This window comes from Cotesia typhae, unplaced genomic scaffold (genome assembly GCF_013202065.1).
Source record: "Cotesia typhae breed Kobodo isofemale line unplaced genomic scaffold, CoteBio_Ctyphae scaffold_13, whole genome shotgun sequence".
Lineage (NCBI taxonomy): Eukaryota > Metazoa > Arthropoda > Insecta > Hymenoptera > Braconidae > Cotesia > Cotesia typhae.
The window spans coordinates 7930772-7947906 of record NW_027423774.1 but is presented as its reverse complement, the minus strand read 5'-3'; the positions used below and the strand labels follow the sequence as shown (position 1 = coordinate 7947906).

At 32.3% G+C, this 17135-nt stretch overlaps 2 protein-coding genes and 1 non-coding gene across 3 annotated transcripts in view; 1 reads left to right on the top strand and 2 right to left on the bottom strand.

The window, feature by feature from the left end:
- Positions 1-386: 386 nt before the first annotated feature.
- Positions 387-458, bottom strand: Trnat-cgu (transfer RNA threonine (anticodon CGU)). The gene has a single exon. It is a non-coding gene; the product is annotated as a tRNA-Thr (tRNA).
- A 305-nt stretch (positions 459-763) lies between these two features.
- The window catches only part of LOC141534509 (uncharacterized), a 121676-nt gene continuing 105304 nt past the window's right edge, over positions 764-17135 (bottom strand). The window contains exons 8-11 of the mRNA XM_074253901.1: positions 3266-3411; positions 2103-2837; positions 1784-2029; positions 764-1691 (exon numbers count right to left, since the gene is read on the bottom strand). Coding sequence (XP_074110002.1) covers positions 1594-1691; positions 1784-2029; positions 2103-2837; positions 3266-3411 — 1225 coding nt within the window. The 3' untranslated portion in view covers positions 764-1593. The remainder of the gene's footprint in view (positions 1692-1783; positions 2030-2102; positions 2838-3265; positions 3412-17135) is intronic.
- Positions 7609-16622, top strand: LOC141535110 (uncharacterized). Its single transcript, XM_074254903.1, has 3 exons — positions 7609-7693; positions 15518-16034; positions 16388-16622. Exons 1-2 carry the CDS (start codon positions 7609-7611, stop codon positions 16030-16032), a joined length of 600 nt encoding a protein of 199 aa, XP_074111004.1. The 3' UTR covers positions 16033-16034; positions 16388-16622.

The following is a 17135-nucleotide window of genomic DNA, read 5'->3' as shown; positions in this document are numbered from 1 at the left end:
TAGAGACAGATAGAGAGAGAAAAGTTACTTTTTGATACTAGTGCAAGGTAAATTGACTAAACTCTAGATTGCCAGAAATCGTATTCTTTACACCCTCTGTATGTTGCTCGAAAATCCATCTTTCGTAGTTGATATGACAAAAATACATAGAAAAAACATAAGTGAGAAACATATACACAGAAAATAGTATATTACACCCCTTGGGAAGTAAAATAAGATAAGCCCCAGATCACATGTAATTGTTGGCCGAGGCGAAGCCATATATAATAGCTAAATTTCTCATTAAAGACAAATTTTTTGGGAACTGGGGGAAATAAAGGATAAAGGGGGAAGGGGAGGACCTTTACTCAGTAGGAATTTTCGATAACTGAAAAAGTAATTCGGACAGCTCAGACCGGGAATCGAACCCGGATCGTTTGGTTACGCGCCAAAGGCTCTACCAATTAAGCTATCCGAGACACTGTCCGTAATTACTATTCAGTCACCTAATAAGGCCTATCGAGTAATAAACACCACCGTCCATCTTACGGTAAAGAGCCATATATAATTTATTTATAAATATATTTTATATGTGACTTGTCTCTGATGTACACGCATGATGTTAACCTTTAGTCATTATGCGGAATTATAACGGGGCTAGGCGCCAGAATCTGCCAAGTCTGCAGACTATTTTTAGGATACATTTTTTATTATTTGAGGAACTTAATATTTGGGGAAGATGATAGCGTTTTGCATAAAAAAATGATTGTTTCGAAATTCGATGTTTGACCTCTTTTTCTTCATTTAATTACACATGACAATTGATCACAGTTACAGCAATTTACATTATACACATTTACTTTGTAATAACAATTTCGTATTTTTCTTAGAATTGATTCAATAGTTATTCTCATTCCATCTAAAAAATATTATTATTATTATTATTATTATTATTTATTTATTTATTTATTTATTTAATTTTTTTTTGTTGTTACTTGTTACATGTTCTGGAGTTACTATTATTTCATTTTACTTAATCAACTTTATTAGTATAAATATTAAAATTTCATTTTGCAGTATGAATTGTATTGCGTTCGATCACATTCTTAGAAGCTACTTACATGTATATTCTATACACATCAATGTTGAAAAAACATTTCAATTTTTCTTCCAAGTTGTAAGTTATAATCAATATCTACATAATAATTATTATTAAAACTTGAACTGTCGTACAAGCGATATTATTATCCTAAAATTCCAGATTCATTCTATGAAAAAATTGTATCTATTGCTATATCATTTGATATGAATTAACTGTATGTGTTTTTTTTCTCTACAATCAGTTAAGATGCTATATATTTATATTACGGGTAAAAAATCTATGAAATTTTATACAGAATATAATTACGCGCTATAATTCGATGAACTTTCGTTCAGCAAATGCAGTTTTTTTTTATTTTACATTAAAAAACGTTGGTGCGTATATTTTCTTGATTTCTTACAAATTACTTTTCATAGAGTTAGCAAAAGAATGAATTAACACTTTTTACATTTTGTGCAGTATTTATCACGGACTTTAATAAGTTGGATTTTGAAATCAAATGACGATCAAAATCATCTGAGAACATCAAGGTACAATATGACCACAGTCATGATCATAATCAGACTCGATGCTTGCCGATTTATGCTACTGTTATCATCCATGCAGCGACCTAAAACATGTTTATCCAATTACTTTTACTTAAACTTCGTTAAATTATCGTGAGTGATTAATCTTTAAATTAAATGAATAATCTCTACGTACCAATGCTTGTTACGTTGAAAGCCAATACTGGAGAAGATGAAGAGACACCTCTCTGACACGCTACTGGACTTGCAGTTAGGCTTACAACGCCACTATTCTCACGATACATAAAACATAATCTCGGACCGCTTCCGAAATTCTGAGATTCAGTTTTATCATTAGTCCAATCAGTTCTTGGAATCAAAGGTGTTGCTATTACGAACTGTGTTCCTTCATTGTCGAACCACCTACCGTGGCATGAATAAGCTATAGAAAGAAAGGATAATTAATTTTGAAGTAAACTCATGAAATCATGGAAATTGGAAAAAGTTGTAATAACCTGTTATAGATGCAGTGTCATCTATACATTCGCTTTGAAATTCCATTCGATCAGCAGTTGAACAACCAATAGTCAATGTAGTGATTTCAGAATTACATGGAAGTTTATCGTTTTCTCGCTTTTCTCTTTTTCTAAAGTTATTGCTTTTATCATTGACTCTTATTTCAAAGTTTCGTTTCACTCGTGAAAAATTATTATTTGAAAGGGCAATCACTTCTGAATCAAATAACTTTCTCAGTTGTTTCCTCTTATTTCCAAAATCTTCAATATATTCATTTAATGTTTGAAGTTTTTGCGGTGCATTATATTTTGATTTTGAAGACCAAGATTCATGAATGTTAAGAATTGTATCCAAGTCCATTCGCCAATTATTTATTTTTGGACTTCTTGCTATTCTATAAGGTGATTGATTTGTTACTTCTACAATGGGTTTTCTGCGAGTTCTTGTGCCTTTTATATTACTACGATAACGGTTTGAATGGTTAGACCTAACTTTTCGTCCGATACGTTCGCGAATTGAATATTTATTATTAATACTTCTTCTTTTAGTGTCAATTTCAAAATTTTCATATTTACGATCTTCAGTATGTCTAACTCTTTCAGTTGGTTGTATTTGAATAATTAAAGAATTTTGAAAAGATTTTGAATTTTCACGTGTGTTTCTTTGATTACGATTGATACCGGTTACTGTGAATTTGCCAAGATAAGGACACTGTTGTGGTATTGAAGAACTGGCTGAAAAAATAAAAAATTTTGGTACTTGGTCGCGAAGTAGAGCGATTGATTAAGAATTTTGGTATTGCGAAATGAAGTCTAAACTTTATGGTGCGAATTTACAAAAGTAATATTGATTTTCATCTAAGTTGACTTTGGTAAGAAATAGAATGAAATTTTAAAAAAGTTTGGGGAAAGAAAAAAATTATAAAATCAAAATTCTTTAAAATTTCACCGTGCAGTTGAAGACATACATTTTTTTCCAATTAATGTGATCAATAAAAAAAATTGCTGGGATTATTGATGTTTAGTTTGGATTATACTGATCTATGATTCGATAAGCAAGTCAGAAAAAAAGAATTATTTTTTCTTATTTAATCTTTACAAATAAAAGTCTTGATGATATTTTTTTAAACCGGAATTATATTTCATACATCATGTAAACTCACCAACTAATGTGAGGTAAGGAATATTGTGAGATTGATAGTTAGAATGGCCACATGCTTCCTCTGTAGTTAGAGCGCTATTTCCAGTTTGCACTTCCATGATGTGACTATCCCTCTTGTAGAATGTCATGCATATAAAACCACTTTGACTATATGAAAAAATTTCAAAAGGAAATTAGAAACTAGGTTATCTTAGAAATTGTTAAGTTTTTGGCAAATTTACGTTGCCCACTTTAAACTTTAGTTCTAGGCATGCAAATATGTCAGTAAATACAAATTTGAGCATAAATTGAAGTAAATTATGTAAGAACATTAGTTGTTTTTGAATTTCGTCCGACAGAAAGAAATAGAGGATGATAATAGTATTTAGTAAAGCCTGGTTTCGATAACAGATTGGACAGTACGAATTTGACGAGCTGCCCATTACTAGACTGCGATTGAAATCAGTTATTCGTTATTCTAATATTATTGAGAACAGATAGATCTAAATATGATTCAAATAGCAATAAATAAGTCTCCTCAAATATATTTAAACCCACATGGAAAGAAAATTATAATAGGGTCATTCCATGACAAATCGACCAATAGTTGAAATGGAGCTCAAAGAAATAGCTATTGTATGCTTTTGAGCTCTTCGAGATCAAAAGTCTGATAGACAGTTGATAAAACACTATTTTTCAAATTTTTAAACGGCAATAACTTTTGAATGAATCAACTGATTTCTACGCGGTCGGCGGCATTCGATGCAGTTTTAAGCCTCATTAAGAATTTTTAGGTTTAATTTGATCTGATTAGAAATTTCGCAGAAATTCCGAAAAAAACACTTTTTTCGGTTTTCTTTCGTCAACGATAACTCACGAACGAATCAACCTATTTTGACCAGACTGGGGGCGATCGGCGTGGTTTTTAAATGTTAAGAGATAATTTTTTGGATCGATTAGTAAAGTCGTTGAAAAGTTATTCAAAAAAAAAAACCACATTGAAAAAAAAATTTTTTTTTTTAGTTATTTTTCGATTTCCCAAAATTTACCGATCCGAATCAGTTCAAATTGTATTTAAAATCTAAGTTTAGTCATACCCTTTTGAATAGCATCAACCGCGATGAAATCGGTCAAACTATTCAAAAGTTATAAAAGGTTTACATATATGCATACACACTAGGGTGTCCGTTATTTACCAATTTGGTTTCTGAGTCTGCAGCGCCCCTAAAATTTTTAGTAAATGACCTAAAAAAAAATATTAAACCCATATAAGCCCTTAATATTAGTAATAAACCATGCCACAAAGACGATTCGTTTCCCATTTAAATAACATGGAACTTTGGTACTTTTTGCAATTCATTTTTTTATTTCGATCCCAGTGCATAGATTGCTGTGGCAACAAATTATTTTTGAAGGAAATTGAACGCTCTACAAAAACTCTCTCTTAGCGTTTTTCGATAAATTCACTGGCTTTAAAGTTATTTAAGGTCAAAGTTGAACTAAAAGTAACTTCTCATTTTTTTCGTTTTGACCAAAAAATTATGATTATTTATTGTTTATTGCTAAAAATATCTTTTATCAACTATTTTATAACTAATATTAGTAGCAAATATTCCGAAAATTACAAAATGTAATTTATGATGTAAGTTTAATTTAAAAATTTCAATTATTATTGAAAATGTGACTAATTTAATAAATTTTTCAACACATACATAAACACAATTCATTTTATTAAACATTCTTTGGTAGCATTTGGAAATTTTTTTTTGTATTCACTTACAATTTGAATTACATACTGTTTTTGATCTTCGTGCTTAGCTAGAGTATTAATATATTCTTCCATTAGTTTAACAGCTCGTTCTGCAGAATCATTGACCACTTTTAGATGCTTAACAATTTCCAAACCTTTTAAATAATCTGGATGCTCTGACCACGTACTGTCATCTAATAAGAGAAAGTTTGTATCGATACTAAATCTTTCGAAAAATTTGACGGAAGTAGAATTAATAAAATAATCAACATTTTTGTTTAGAAACCAATCAAAATCTCCTGAATCGAAAATAAAACGTTTAGGAAAATCAAACTGATCTTCTTTGCTTGATGTCAAAGCCGCCACCATTTTTCGCCTTACGTCAGAAGAAATATTTTTGTCGAAAAATGATAAAGCTGCTGCCTCTGGACTTAAATACCATAAATGATTTCTAAATTTTGCTAAAACTGCTTCGGATAATTTTTTATCAATTGTTCGATAATTATAGACTACCTTGAGAAATTCAAGATCTTGATTTGGAGCAGTTGCAGCTAACGGTGCCGTATACCAAAATGGAACGTATACAAACACAATAAATAAAGAAATTTCTTGTAAACTCTTTTCATCTTCCTTGCTTAAATTAAAACAATTTCGAAAAATATAAATTTTTAAACAATAAATTGCTTTGGATATCCATCTAGCGTGGTGGAATGCTCCAGGTTTATAAAATTTTATATTTTCAGAGTCCATTGTGTCTAGGAAGATTTTACTCAATTCCAAAAGTTCCCGATAGTCATCCCGTGGTAAAGGAGTGTTTAAAAACCCATAAATTTTTGCAGTCACTTCTGGTATTTGATCTCGTAATATTTTTTTTAGTTTATTTTTCTGTACGGACTTATATTTTGTTATATCAATGGGACTCCATTCACTTTGAAATTTTTTAAATAACGGTACATTTGGTCCGGTTGTGCCTGGCATTTTCGTTGAGTGTACGCAGGATAACATAATTCATATATGTGGTGTCTAGAGGGAAGATATAACAAATCTCTCCCAAGTTTACGTTCTAAAATCACTGCAGCTCCGTTTCTCCAACCAAGGTTAGAAGCAGTCGTATCACAACATAGGGCCTTTACAGAATGGTTTAAACTCCACTCACAAATAATATTAAAAATTTCTTCTGCTTGAGTAGACCCACATCCATCAGGTAATGCAGGTACTCCAAGGATTTTTTCTTGTCCATTACACGTTATCAAAACAGGAAGTCTTTCAATACGTTCACAAGTCATACTATCAGGAATTAGTTTACCGTCCCAGTGTATAACTGCGGCATCAATTTCAGTTTCGTTGAACAGTAGTTTAATTTTTTCAGCCATTTTTTTCCGTAAATTAGACCGAATCTCATGAAAAGAAGACTTATTTAACACGAGATCACGTGGATCAACTCCCATAGCTGGAGCCAAAGCTGAGGTAAGACGAACTGATTCTCTGTAAGAAATATTATAGCTGTCAAACACCGCAATCACATCTTCTGTGAGGATGTTAATAGTCCCTCGAAGATGTTTCGATTCATAATATCGTCCAGTTGCCTCAAATTCAGATACTGAAGTTGATTGCGAGTTACTAATAGTTTCTCCACTAGATTTTATTTCACTGATGGTTTGAGACGTGCTTGACGTATCAATATCTGTTGAACAAGAGAATTATTAAAAACAAATAATATTACAAAAACTTTAAAAATTTTATAACATTAAAGCACTTAATATTACCAGACATTTTTTTTGGATTCCTCACAACTTGATCTATTATTGTAAGTGATTGAGTTGAAGTCGTATTTGTGAGGGACTCGTCGTTTTTCAGCTGATTCTCAGGAGATGAAATGAGTATTTCTGTAATTAAATTATTTAGTATTTATCAATTGGAATAAAATATTAAATTGTAGTTATTTATTATTTTTTTATTACCAGATTTTGGTGACAGTTCAATATGTGTAGCGACGTAATTTAAATGTAAAATTCGTTGAGTTCGCTGATCAATCAAAAACTGTTTTGTCTCATCATCTATAATTTCAAAAATATTACTATGAGCGATATCGAATAATTTGTCAAGAATATTGCATAGCTCTTGCTCTTTTGTTTTATTATTTCTATTAGCAGTTTTTTGCACGTCTCTGTAGTCTGTATAGAGCTTATTCAATTTTGCGACACATCGTGAATTATCTTGAGTTGGAATCTCCGCTTTATCCCCAATTTTTTTAATTTCTGATATAACGATTGGACAGCTGTCTCCGATTGATTGTTTTAGATTTCTTGTGTAATGAAATAAAAGCTGCAAGGCTTCTTTATTCGTAGCTAATTTTTATCACTTATGGTATCTATTGTTTTATCAATTAAAAAAATATTTTTCCTTAAGTCCATAGTTTGATTATCACTCATCGTAAACAACAATTAGATTAAAATTCTAGGTTATGACTGTTTATAAAATTGTTATATTATATTACTCGATACTCGGATAGGTTTTATTTACACGTTTATAATTTATAATAAAAAAATTTCACTAATGATAAGGCTATACACCACTGATTCCAAATAATAATATAAATCGCATTTAATGTTATAATGACAGCAACACCGACAATGTTGGAAAATAGAAAGTTTTGGATGATAACTAAACATAGTCGACATACAGAACCGGTTAGTCAAGGTACTGAATTTCTTTTCGATGCGCATGCGCAACTACAAATTTAAATTTTTCATGGAAGTAATTGTTAATGCGAAATTTTTAATTTATCAGAATTTTGTTTGATAATTTTGGCTTTGCTCTGTACAATAATTTTGACAAATTTAACAAAATAGCCAAAATAAGATATTTTTAGCAATAAACACTAAATATTAATATAAATAATGATAATTTTTTGGTCAAAATGAAAAAAAAAAAATGAGAAGTTACTTTTAGTTCAACTTTGACCATAAATAACTTTAAAGCCAGTGAATTTATCGAAAAACGCTAAGAGAGAGTTTTTGTAGAGCGTTCAATTTCCTACAAAAATAATTTGTTGCCACAGCAATCTATGCACTGGGATCGAAATAAAAAAATGAATTGCAAAAAGTACCAAAGTTCCATGTTATTTAAATGGGAAACGAATCGTCTTTGTGGCATGGTTTATTACTAATATTAAGGGCTTATATGGGTTTAATATTTTTTTTTAGGTCATTTACTAACAATTTTAGGGGCGCTGCAGACTCAGAAGCCATATTGGTAAATAACGGACACCCTAATACACACACACATACACACACACACGCGCGCGCGCGTACGTACATACATACGTACATACACATACACATACATAGTCAGGGAAGCATCCTAGGACCTCGAAACGTCGAGATACGATGAAAACTCGAACTTCGAAAAAACAGGGTGAAACAAATAACTTTACGATTTTTTTAATTTTTTCATTTTCTTAGTGGGAAGTTAACACAAGTAGCTGTTTCGTGCTTTCGAGCTCGAAAATTTTACCAAAGTTCGATGAAACACGATTTTTAAAATGTAAAAACTGCTATAACTTTTGAATTAATCAACCGATTTTAACGCACTTGATGGCGATCGCTGCGAGTTTTCAAGGCTAAGAGCTGATTAGTTTTTGAAGTTGATCGGTTAAGCCGATTCGGAGATGTTTTGAAAAAATGAAAAAGAAAAAAAAAACAACTTTTTTTGCAATTTCTCGAAATCTACCAGCCCGAACTGATTATAACTTACAGGAATTCGAAGTTTGGCGAAGCCCTTCCGAACGACATCAACTGCGGTCGAATCGGTCAAGCCGTTCAGAAGTTACGAGAGGATCACACACACACACACACACACGCGCGCGCGCGCGTACGGAAATCATCGTACAAATAGTCAGGGAAGCTTCTTAGCGCTTCAAAACATCGAGATCAGTTGAAACCTCGATTTTTGCAAAACGGGGTAAAACCAATAACTTTCCAAATATTCGAAAATCATTGATTTTCTTATTAAAAATAAAAATTTTTATTTTTAAAAGATGTGCAAATTCAAAATTTTGCGATTTTTCCAGTTTTTTAATTTTGTTTTAGTAATTTGTCGAGCGTTATTATAGAATCAAGAATTATTTCTTGTTTGTTTGAAAGGGGGCACTTAGGGCTATCAAAAAAAATGTGTATATTGGAAAAAAATTCTGACAAATGCCAAATGTTTCAAATTTTGAATTTTCGAAAATCGTCAAAATTGACGATTGACGTTAAGATTCTGGCTTAATTTTTCTTGCATAATACGTTGTACTGATCTTAAAAGATCCTGAAATTTTTGTAAGGAGTTGTCAACAAAAACGGTTGACCCTGCAGGCTATCCTAGCAACTTGCTGCTAATTCATACCTAGGCGCTTAAAATTGTTCTACTACGCACCACCTAGCCTCTTTATTATTGATTTTACAGACTTGATGTATGATGGACCACTGAGACTGACTTTTCCACGAAGCATCAAACTTGTAGCATATGCGGGCGACGTAGCCGTAGTTATCATTGTCACACACCTAGATAAGATAAATTTCATGTTCGATATTATGTTTGAACGAATTAACCGATGGATGGAGACAGTCAACCTGCAGCTGGGTAAATATAAGACCAAGGCAGTGTTAACTACTAGTAGAAAACCGGTGGAAACCATCAATGTGAAAGTCGGAGAACAAGAATCTGGGAGTGATGCTCGATGCTCGACTCAATTTCAAGCAGCAAGTTGAACAAGTCAGCGCCAAGGCGTCAGTAGTGAGAGCGAACTTAGCAAGGCTGATGCCTAACATCGGAGACCCAAAATAGGCTATTGGTATCGTCAGTTGTCACATCAGTGATCGCATATGGAATATCCATTTTCAAGAGTCAACGTACTAGAGATTCAAGAATCATGGATAAAAGCTGGAGGACCAGTATATCGATTGAGTGCCCTGAGAGTAGCTAGCACCTTCCGAACCCTATCTGAGAAAGCAACATATGTCATTTCCGGAACTCTACTTCTTACAGTCCTGGCAGAGGAAAGCCGGAACTTTTATCAACGGAAGTGTTTAACCACTATCAAAAATATCATAAAATGTGACTTACGAGCAAATAGTCCTGAAAATTTAATACAACTTTGCAACCTTCAAACATTCTTCTGCCTTCGGTATACATAATCTGTAGTCCGGTGCTTCATTTATAATGGATAGGAATAGCACTTGGCACCAGACTCTGCTATGTTTACGCGTTTTTTTCATGCATTAATCCTTGCCACTTATGCGGCTCTCTCTTGCATTTTCTATGTCGCCTCATTCGGTGCCGAAAAAAAAAGAATACATAAGTGGTAATAAAAATAGATTCAAGTTATTTCTTTGTAGAATCATCTAGCTTTCTATCTTTCTTGATAGACCTAATGTTGGACCCAAGATGTTGCGTTGTTTAGTAGAAGTAATAATGTATTCTATTTCTCGGAACTTGGTTTAATTATTATAAGAAAATCAATTTTAAAGAGTTATTTCATAGGACTGAACATGTTATGCAATCCTCTTCCCCTTTAGTCCCGCATTAACGGAAGATCCTAGCACACTAGTCTCTTCAGATAAGTCGCTTGTCACTCCGATGAGTGCCAACACACAAGACAATTTAAATCAATTGAATGATAATGTCAAGCTAATCCTTTTATCTCTCATTCAGAAGATCGAGTTGTTAGGGTCATATGCTACAGCTAACGCTGAAACTGAGTCGCATATGGCTATGGCCCAAGAAAATAATACGATTCTAGAAAATAGTAGGATCTTCATATTACAAGATCTTACTAGTCGTGAATTAATCTAAAGAATCAAGCTAAGAAAAATTGCTGAGGAGAAAAATGCATGAGGTATAAAAACAGTTTTTAGAAGTAATAAGCTCAAAATTTATGATTCCTGCTTTAACTGAGACGTTCAGATTAATGCTCTAAAACAAATTAAAAACGCACATGTAAAAGATAATAACAGTAGCAATAGCCAGCCTCCTTTGTCTCTGGCGTAAAAGAACTAAATGTTTTGTTTGAAATTCCAGCAGCAGCAATAATATATTTAACCATATCATAACCATATTTAACCGTTTTATTGCCATCATAGCCATATCATAAGCCGATATATATATATATATATATATATATATATATATATATATATTGCATTCGCGAGACATGGGTAACCTGTTCATTAAAACTCCCTGCTGAGTGGAATAATTACTAAGTATTTATTCCCAATGCAATAAAAGAAAAAAGTATAAAAGATGCCATTGGCAGTCTCGCCATTATCGTAAGGAAAGACTTTCAAGTAAAAACCGTACTTGGTTCAGAAAAATGGACTTCATGTGCATGTAAAATCGAGTCATTTTCAAGAAATTATTGTCTGTATGTATTTGGGACCCTTGAGAAACACATAAACTTCTCTTGATCTGCTCCAACTCGCTCTCGATGAAGTGGAAGGCATTTATGGAAATCTTTCATTTTTCTTACTAAGCGACTTCAATGCATGCGTGGGTGTTCTCAACAAGATCCCGGATAAGTTATTTTTTGCAACTTTGATTAACGAGGAAAGAAAATCTCTGGACTCAGTTATTTAATCATATATGAGTTTATTATTTATAAATTTATAATTCGACGGTATTTTGGTAAAACCTCATAAGTCAAACTTTGACGGTTTTGAGTTAAAACTGTTTTTAATGATCAGCACACATGTCTTATAAGTTTTATGTAAAAATACTAAACCGTAGTTTTATCAGTAAACAAATTCAAACCTCGTATCCCATTCTGCAATAAATTGACAATGCAAAACTTCGTATCTTAAGATTTACAAGAGCGACACCACATGTAATTCTAGGTATTATTGTTTGTTGATAAAAATGTAGTGTCTAAATTTTGTATTGAAAAAGCTATCAAAATTATTATTTTTGTTTACTTATGAATTATTTATACTATGAAAATCATATGAATTAAGACAACAACGACAATTAAAATTTGGATGTACTTCGACAAAGTGCACAAAAAGTGTCGTAATAAATGTAATGAAATTAGTGAAAGTTCAAGATGTAACTTATTTAATTCGTTTAGGAAAGATATGAATTGGGAGCAACAAAAAGTGTACGTGATTTCTCGCATTATTAAAAAAAAAGATTGTTCATTCTAATGAAAATAGTAAATCCAAGCGTAATCTTACTTTAAAGTATCACCTTAAAGTGAATAATAAGCAACTATCAGTCTGTAAAAAAATGTTCCATTCAACCCTGAGAATAGGAGAGTGGCAAGTTTTAAATTGGATGAAAATGGTATTGTGAAAAAAACAGAAGCGAACGAGACTAAAAAAATACAAACAAAGATTATCAAACAAAGTTGCTACACGTTAAAAATTTTTTGAACAAATTACCAAAACTTGAAGCTCATTATTCTAGAAAGTCATCTTCAAAATTATGCCTGAAAACCATATATAAATCAGCTCAAGATGTGTATCGAGACTTCCAGAAATACGCAAAAACAAACTATCTTAACGACAATGAAATACCAAGCTACGAATTTTTTCGTAAGAAAATGATAGAAATGGATATTAATATTTTTTTACTGCGTAAAGATTATTATGATATTTGTTCTTCATACTAAAATATTAATATCTCTGAGGGACAGTATACATCACATATAGAAGAAAAAAGTCGTACTAGAGATAAAAAAAAGAACGTGATAAACTAAATGCAATTGCTGGCCAAGTTAAAGCATTTATTGTCAACGTCCAGGCTGTTCAGATGATTGCTCATTTACCGGCAGGCCCCGTATATTTCAAACAAAAACTCAAGTGTCATCAGTTTACTATTTATAATATAGCTAATGGTGACGTTATTTGCTATGTTTATCACGAAGGCGAGGGGGGGGGGGTGTAGATGAGAATATATTTGCATTTTGGGTTGATAGATTTTTTAAGTACTGAAATTGATCTCAAAGTACCGATAATTATTTTTTGTTATACTCGCTCCAAAAGTTCAACTTTTGAGCGCTGGATGGCGTCCGTAAAGGGACTTTTTTCTAGAGACTCTACCATACCGTCTTTTTTTCACGGCCTAGGCCTTGAAGTTTTACCCCCTCTTTTTTTTACGAACTTTTCGAGTACACCCATATGAAATTGAGAGAGATTGTTAAAAAAAAAAGTCACATTCTAGTGTACCGATCAATGATTTTGAGTAAATTTTAAACAGTTACTATTGAGTGGCGGTAATTATTTCTCTGCTGGCAGTTCATTATGAAGCGGACTTAATGTTAATAAAATAACAACCACGCCATAAATAAATATTGATAAAAAGATAATTAATAAGAAATTAAGTTTTTTTGCCCTCGTGAAACTTCGTAAAACTCAAATATGCCATTGTGTGCCTATTATTCCTCAAAAGTTAAACTTATGGAGCGATGATAAAAAATATTCTATGTCATTTGACCGTTTAGTGGCGATTTTGACAACGACTTTTTTTCGATATTCGCTTTAATGTTTGTGAAACGAATTTTCAAAAACGAACGTAAACTTCGTCAAAATTGCGCCCGTTTCGAACCTTCCCGCCACATACCTTAAGCTCATATCGAAATATCGTCGCTGTCAGAAAACCGCCACTTCACGGTCTTATGGCACAAATATTCATATAGCGATGGTTGTAGTGCTCAAAACCGAAATGTCACCATAGCAAATGCATTACTTTACTTTGCAAATGAAAAAAATATAGTAATATATCAAAAATATCTTGTGAAAGGGCACACTCAAATGGAGTGTGATTCAGTGCACGATGCGATCGGGAGACGCAAAAAAAACTATGACTTTTATGTCCCAGCGAACTTTATAAAAATGATTAAGGGGCACACCTAGTGTGAAATTTCGAAAAAGTCGATTTTTTTTTCATATTTCGGTAGATTACACCTTTAAAAATAACATATTAAAATTTCAAATCGATATCTCAAATAGTTTTTGAGTTATAACATTTTAAAGAGCAGCCGCTCGGCAGCTAGAGTGTCATTAGCTGCGAAACGTACCTGAAGTATTGTTCAGAGTCTACTGTCTCTTCCAGCCCCTATAACACGATTCCAGATTCTATTGTTGGCTCTCAGGTATACAAAAATATATCATTATAATAATTTCTAGAAATTTCTAGAAATTTTTCGTTTACTGCCACGTAAATTATTTTCGGAGCCAGACACATTTAGTCTCATTGTGATCGTTGTATCGAGCGCATCATAATTTTACACGTGCTATTTTCTTGAAAATGAGTGATCAATCTTCATATTCAAATAAAAAAGGAACTCACAATGTTCCTAAGCATCGATCAATTGCGAAAAACGCAAGTTTACCGGAAATAGATTTACATTTGAGCAATCTACTGCGAATACCAGTACGTCCGCAGAAAAGTTATTACAAAATAATGACAATAATGTTGTGATTGACCCATCTCATGGATATTGTATTTTGCAATTTTTATCAGTTTTTAGTGCAATTAGTAATTTAGTGGTGTGTAAAACCTGTCAAAAAAAAGTTACTTTCAATCAAGCAAGTTCAAGAGGTCTAGGGTTCAAAATTGCTATTATTTGTGAATGTGGCAATTCGTATATTAATTCTGGACCAATGATTAATAACGCATTTGAAATAAATAAACGTATTGTTGCTGTGATGCGTCTATTGGGCATCGGAATAAATGGGATAAATTTTTTCTGTGGATTAATGGATTTAGCATGCAAATTTTACGACCAAACTTTTGCGGGATGTTTTACGAATTTACAGATTGCAGCCGAAACTGTTTGTAAGCTCAGTATGCAGCAAGCTATAAATGAAGAAAAAGAGCTTACATTAAAGAAAGAAAATTCGGAGACAAATTTGACTGTTAGCGGCGATGGTACCTGGAAAAACGTGGCCATACTTCCCGTTTTGGAGTAGTTACGCTGGCAGGAAAATACAGCAAGAAAATTCTTGATTCATGCGTAAAATCTACATATTGTCAGAGTTGTGTTTTTGGAAGAAAAAAAAAGATAGCGAACCTGAAGATTATGAGGAATGGCTATCATTACACGATGAAGAATGTGATGCCAATCATAAAGGATCTGCCTCAAAAATGGAAGTGGATAGTGTAAAAGACATGTTTGGTCGTTCCATTAGTAAATATGGTGTAAAATATACCCGCTATATTGGTGATGGTGATAGCGTTACCCACAAAGGACTTATAGATTTGAATCCTTATGATATTCCTGTTGCTAAATTGGAATGCTATCTACATGTGAAAAAAGAATGGGAACACGTTGCCGAAGTGTAAAGAACATTAATAAGAAATTAGGAGGAAAAAGTAAAACATCACAAAAGTTAACTGTAAATTTTATAAATAAACTCCAAAAATATTATGGTTTAGCAATTATGAGGAATCAAGATAATGTAGATGAAATGTATAAAGCAATCTGGGCAACATTTTATCATTTCTGTTCAACTGACAAAAACCCAAATCATAAAAATTGTCCAGAAGGCGCTGAAAGTTGGTGCGCTTATCGCCGCGCGGAAGCTGAAGGAATCACTAGTACATTTAAACACGATTACCTCCCACTGGATCCAGAAGTACAAGAAGATATAAAACCTATTTATGAAGACTTATCTCGATATGAATTGCTTGATAGATGTAAAGGTAACAATACTCAAAACAACAATGAAAGCTACAACGGTTTACTTTGGCACTTTTCACCCAAGCATCTTCATAATGGCTTCAAAACTATTGAATTGTCAAATAATTTTGCAACTGCAATATTTAATGACGGTTATTCGTCAATTTTGAAGATATTCAATGTAATGGGAGTGATAGTTGGACCTGCAGCAAGAGATTTTGCGGCTCTTAAGGATCACACGAGAATACGAATCGCTGATTATCGCCAAAGGGCTTCTTCAAAAGAAGGTCGATCATCTCGAAGAAAAGCTTCTTCAGCTGAACAAGCCCTTTTCGAAGAAGAGGAAGGTGTATTATATGGCCCTGGAATAGCAGATTAGCTGTAAATATGATTTTAAACCACTTATAACAGTGGAAACGATCATTTTATCTTTAAACGCGTTTTTCTCGAAACAGCATTTTCCAAATTTGCTGCAGTGATTACTCAAAAACAAATGATCCGATCACTATCGAATTTTTTTTACATGTTCTATATATAGTTCTCCGTACAATGACCTATCGATTTTTTGATCTAATCAAAAATCGAATTTTCGCAGGCCACAAACGACCAAAATTTTAGGTAAAATTCGACTATTTTTTTAAAACGCCGCCATATTGTCAATTTTTGATTTTTTTTTATCGTAGGTCATTGTACAGACAATATTATCTAGTTTAACGAGATATTTTTTTTTTTAGATTTCATCCACGGAGAAGGCCGGAATCACTGCAGCAGTGAAGGACCTTTTTTTTTTCGCGCCGTTAGAGATCGACGATAACTTAAAAAATATTTAATTTTTTTCTTCAAAAATTTCATTATGTATTCTTAAAACATGTATAAATATATTCTTAAAATTTTAAAATAATTGATAAAGTATTTTTTTTAATAAAAATTCCCAAAAATCACGTTTTTTTTAGGCCGTTACACTAGGTGTGCCCCTTAAAGATGCAAGATTAAAAAACCCCTACAAAATTTAATACTTAAATAACCAATTTTTAAAAAATTATAATATCAAACTATATAAGTCTGTATGTCATAAGAACTGATGAGACTTTTCAATAACTCAAATCGTATTTTGTATAAGGCAGCATTGTACTTACATTATTTGTTAAAATTACGATGTTCGCATCGTAAAAATTCATAAGCAAATAGTAATTTTTCAGTTATAAAATTATAAAAATCAAGAATGAGAGGGAGATAGTGTTCTAAGTGCTGGACGTGTGTTTTTAGCTCTGTAGTTTTGTCTGCTTTCTCAGTATTAAGTAACTAGTTATTTCTCTTAGTTTGTTATAGGTATTAGCTATTTTTTTTGGTGAACTTGATGTGATAAAAACATTTGCTGTGTAAATTTTATTTGCACCGTATTTTTGACTATTGTAATTCAGAACCTCGTGTTTATTAGTCATTGATCATTTTGTTTACGGTAGTAGCATTTGTGCTGTAGTA

What these genes read in the sequence shown, in the direction of transcription:
- LOC141535110 (XM_074254903.1), top strand. Translation starts at nt 7,609, where the DNA reads ATGACAGCAACACCGACAATGTTGGAAAATAGAAAGTTTTGGATGATA. An exon ending in TACAGAACCGGTTAGTCAAG is followed by an intron (nt 7,694 to 15,517) that starts GTACTGAATTTC and finishes AAAATTGTCCAG; the next exon opens with AAGGCGCTGAAAGTTGGTGC.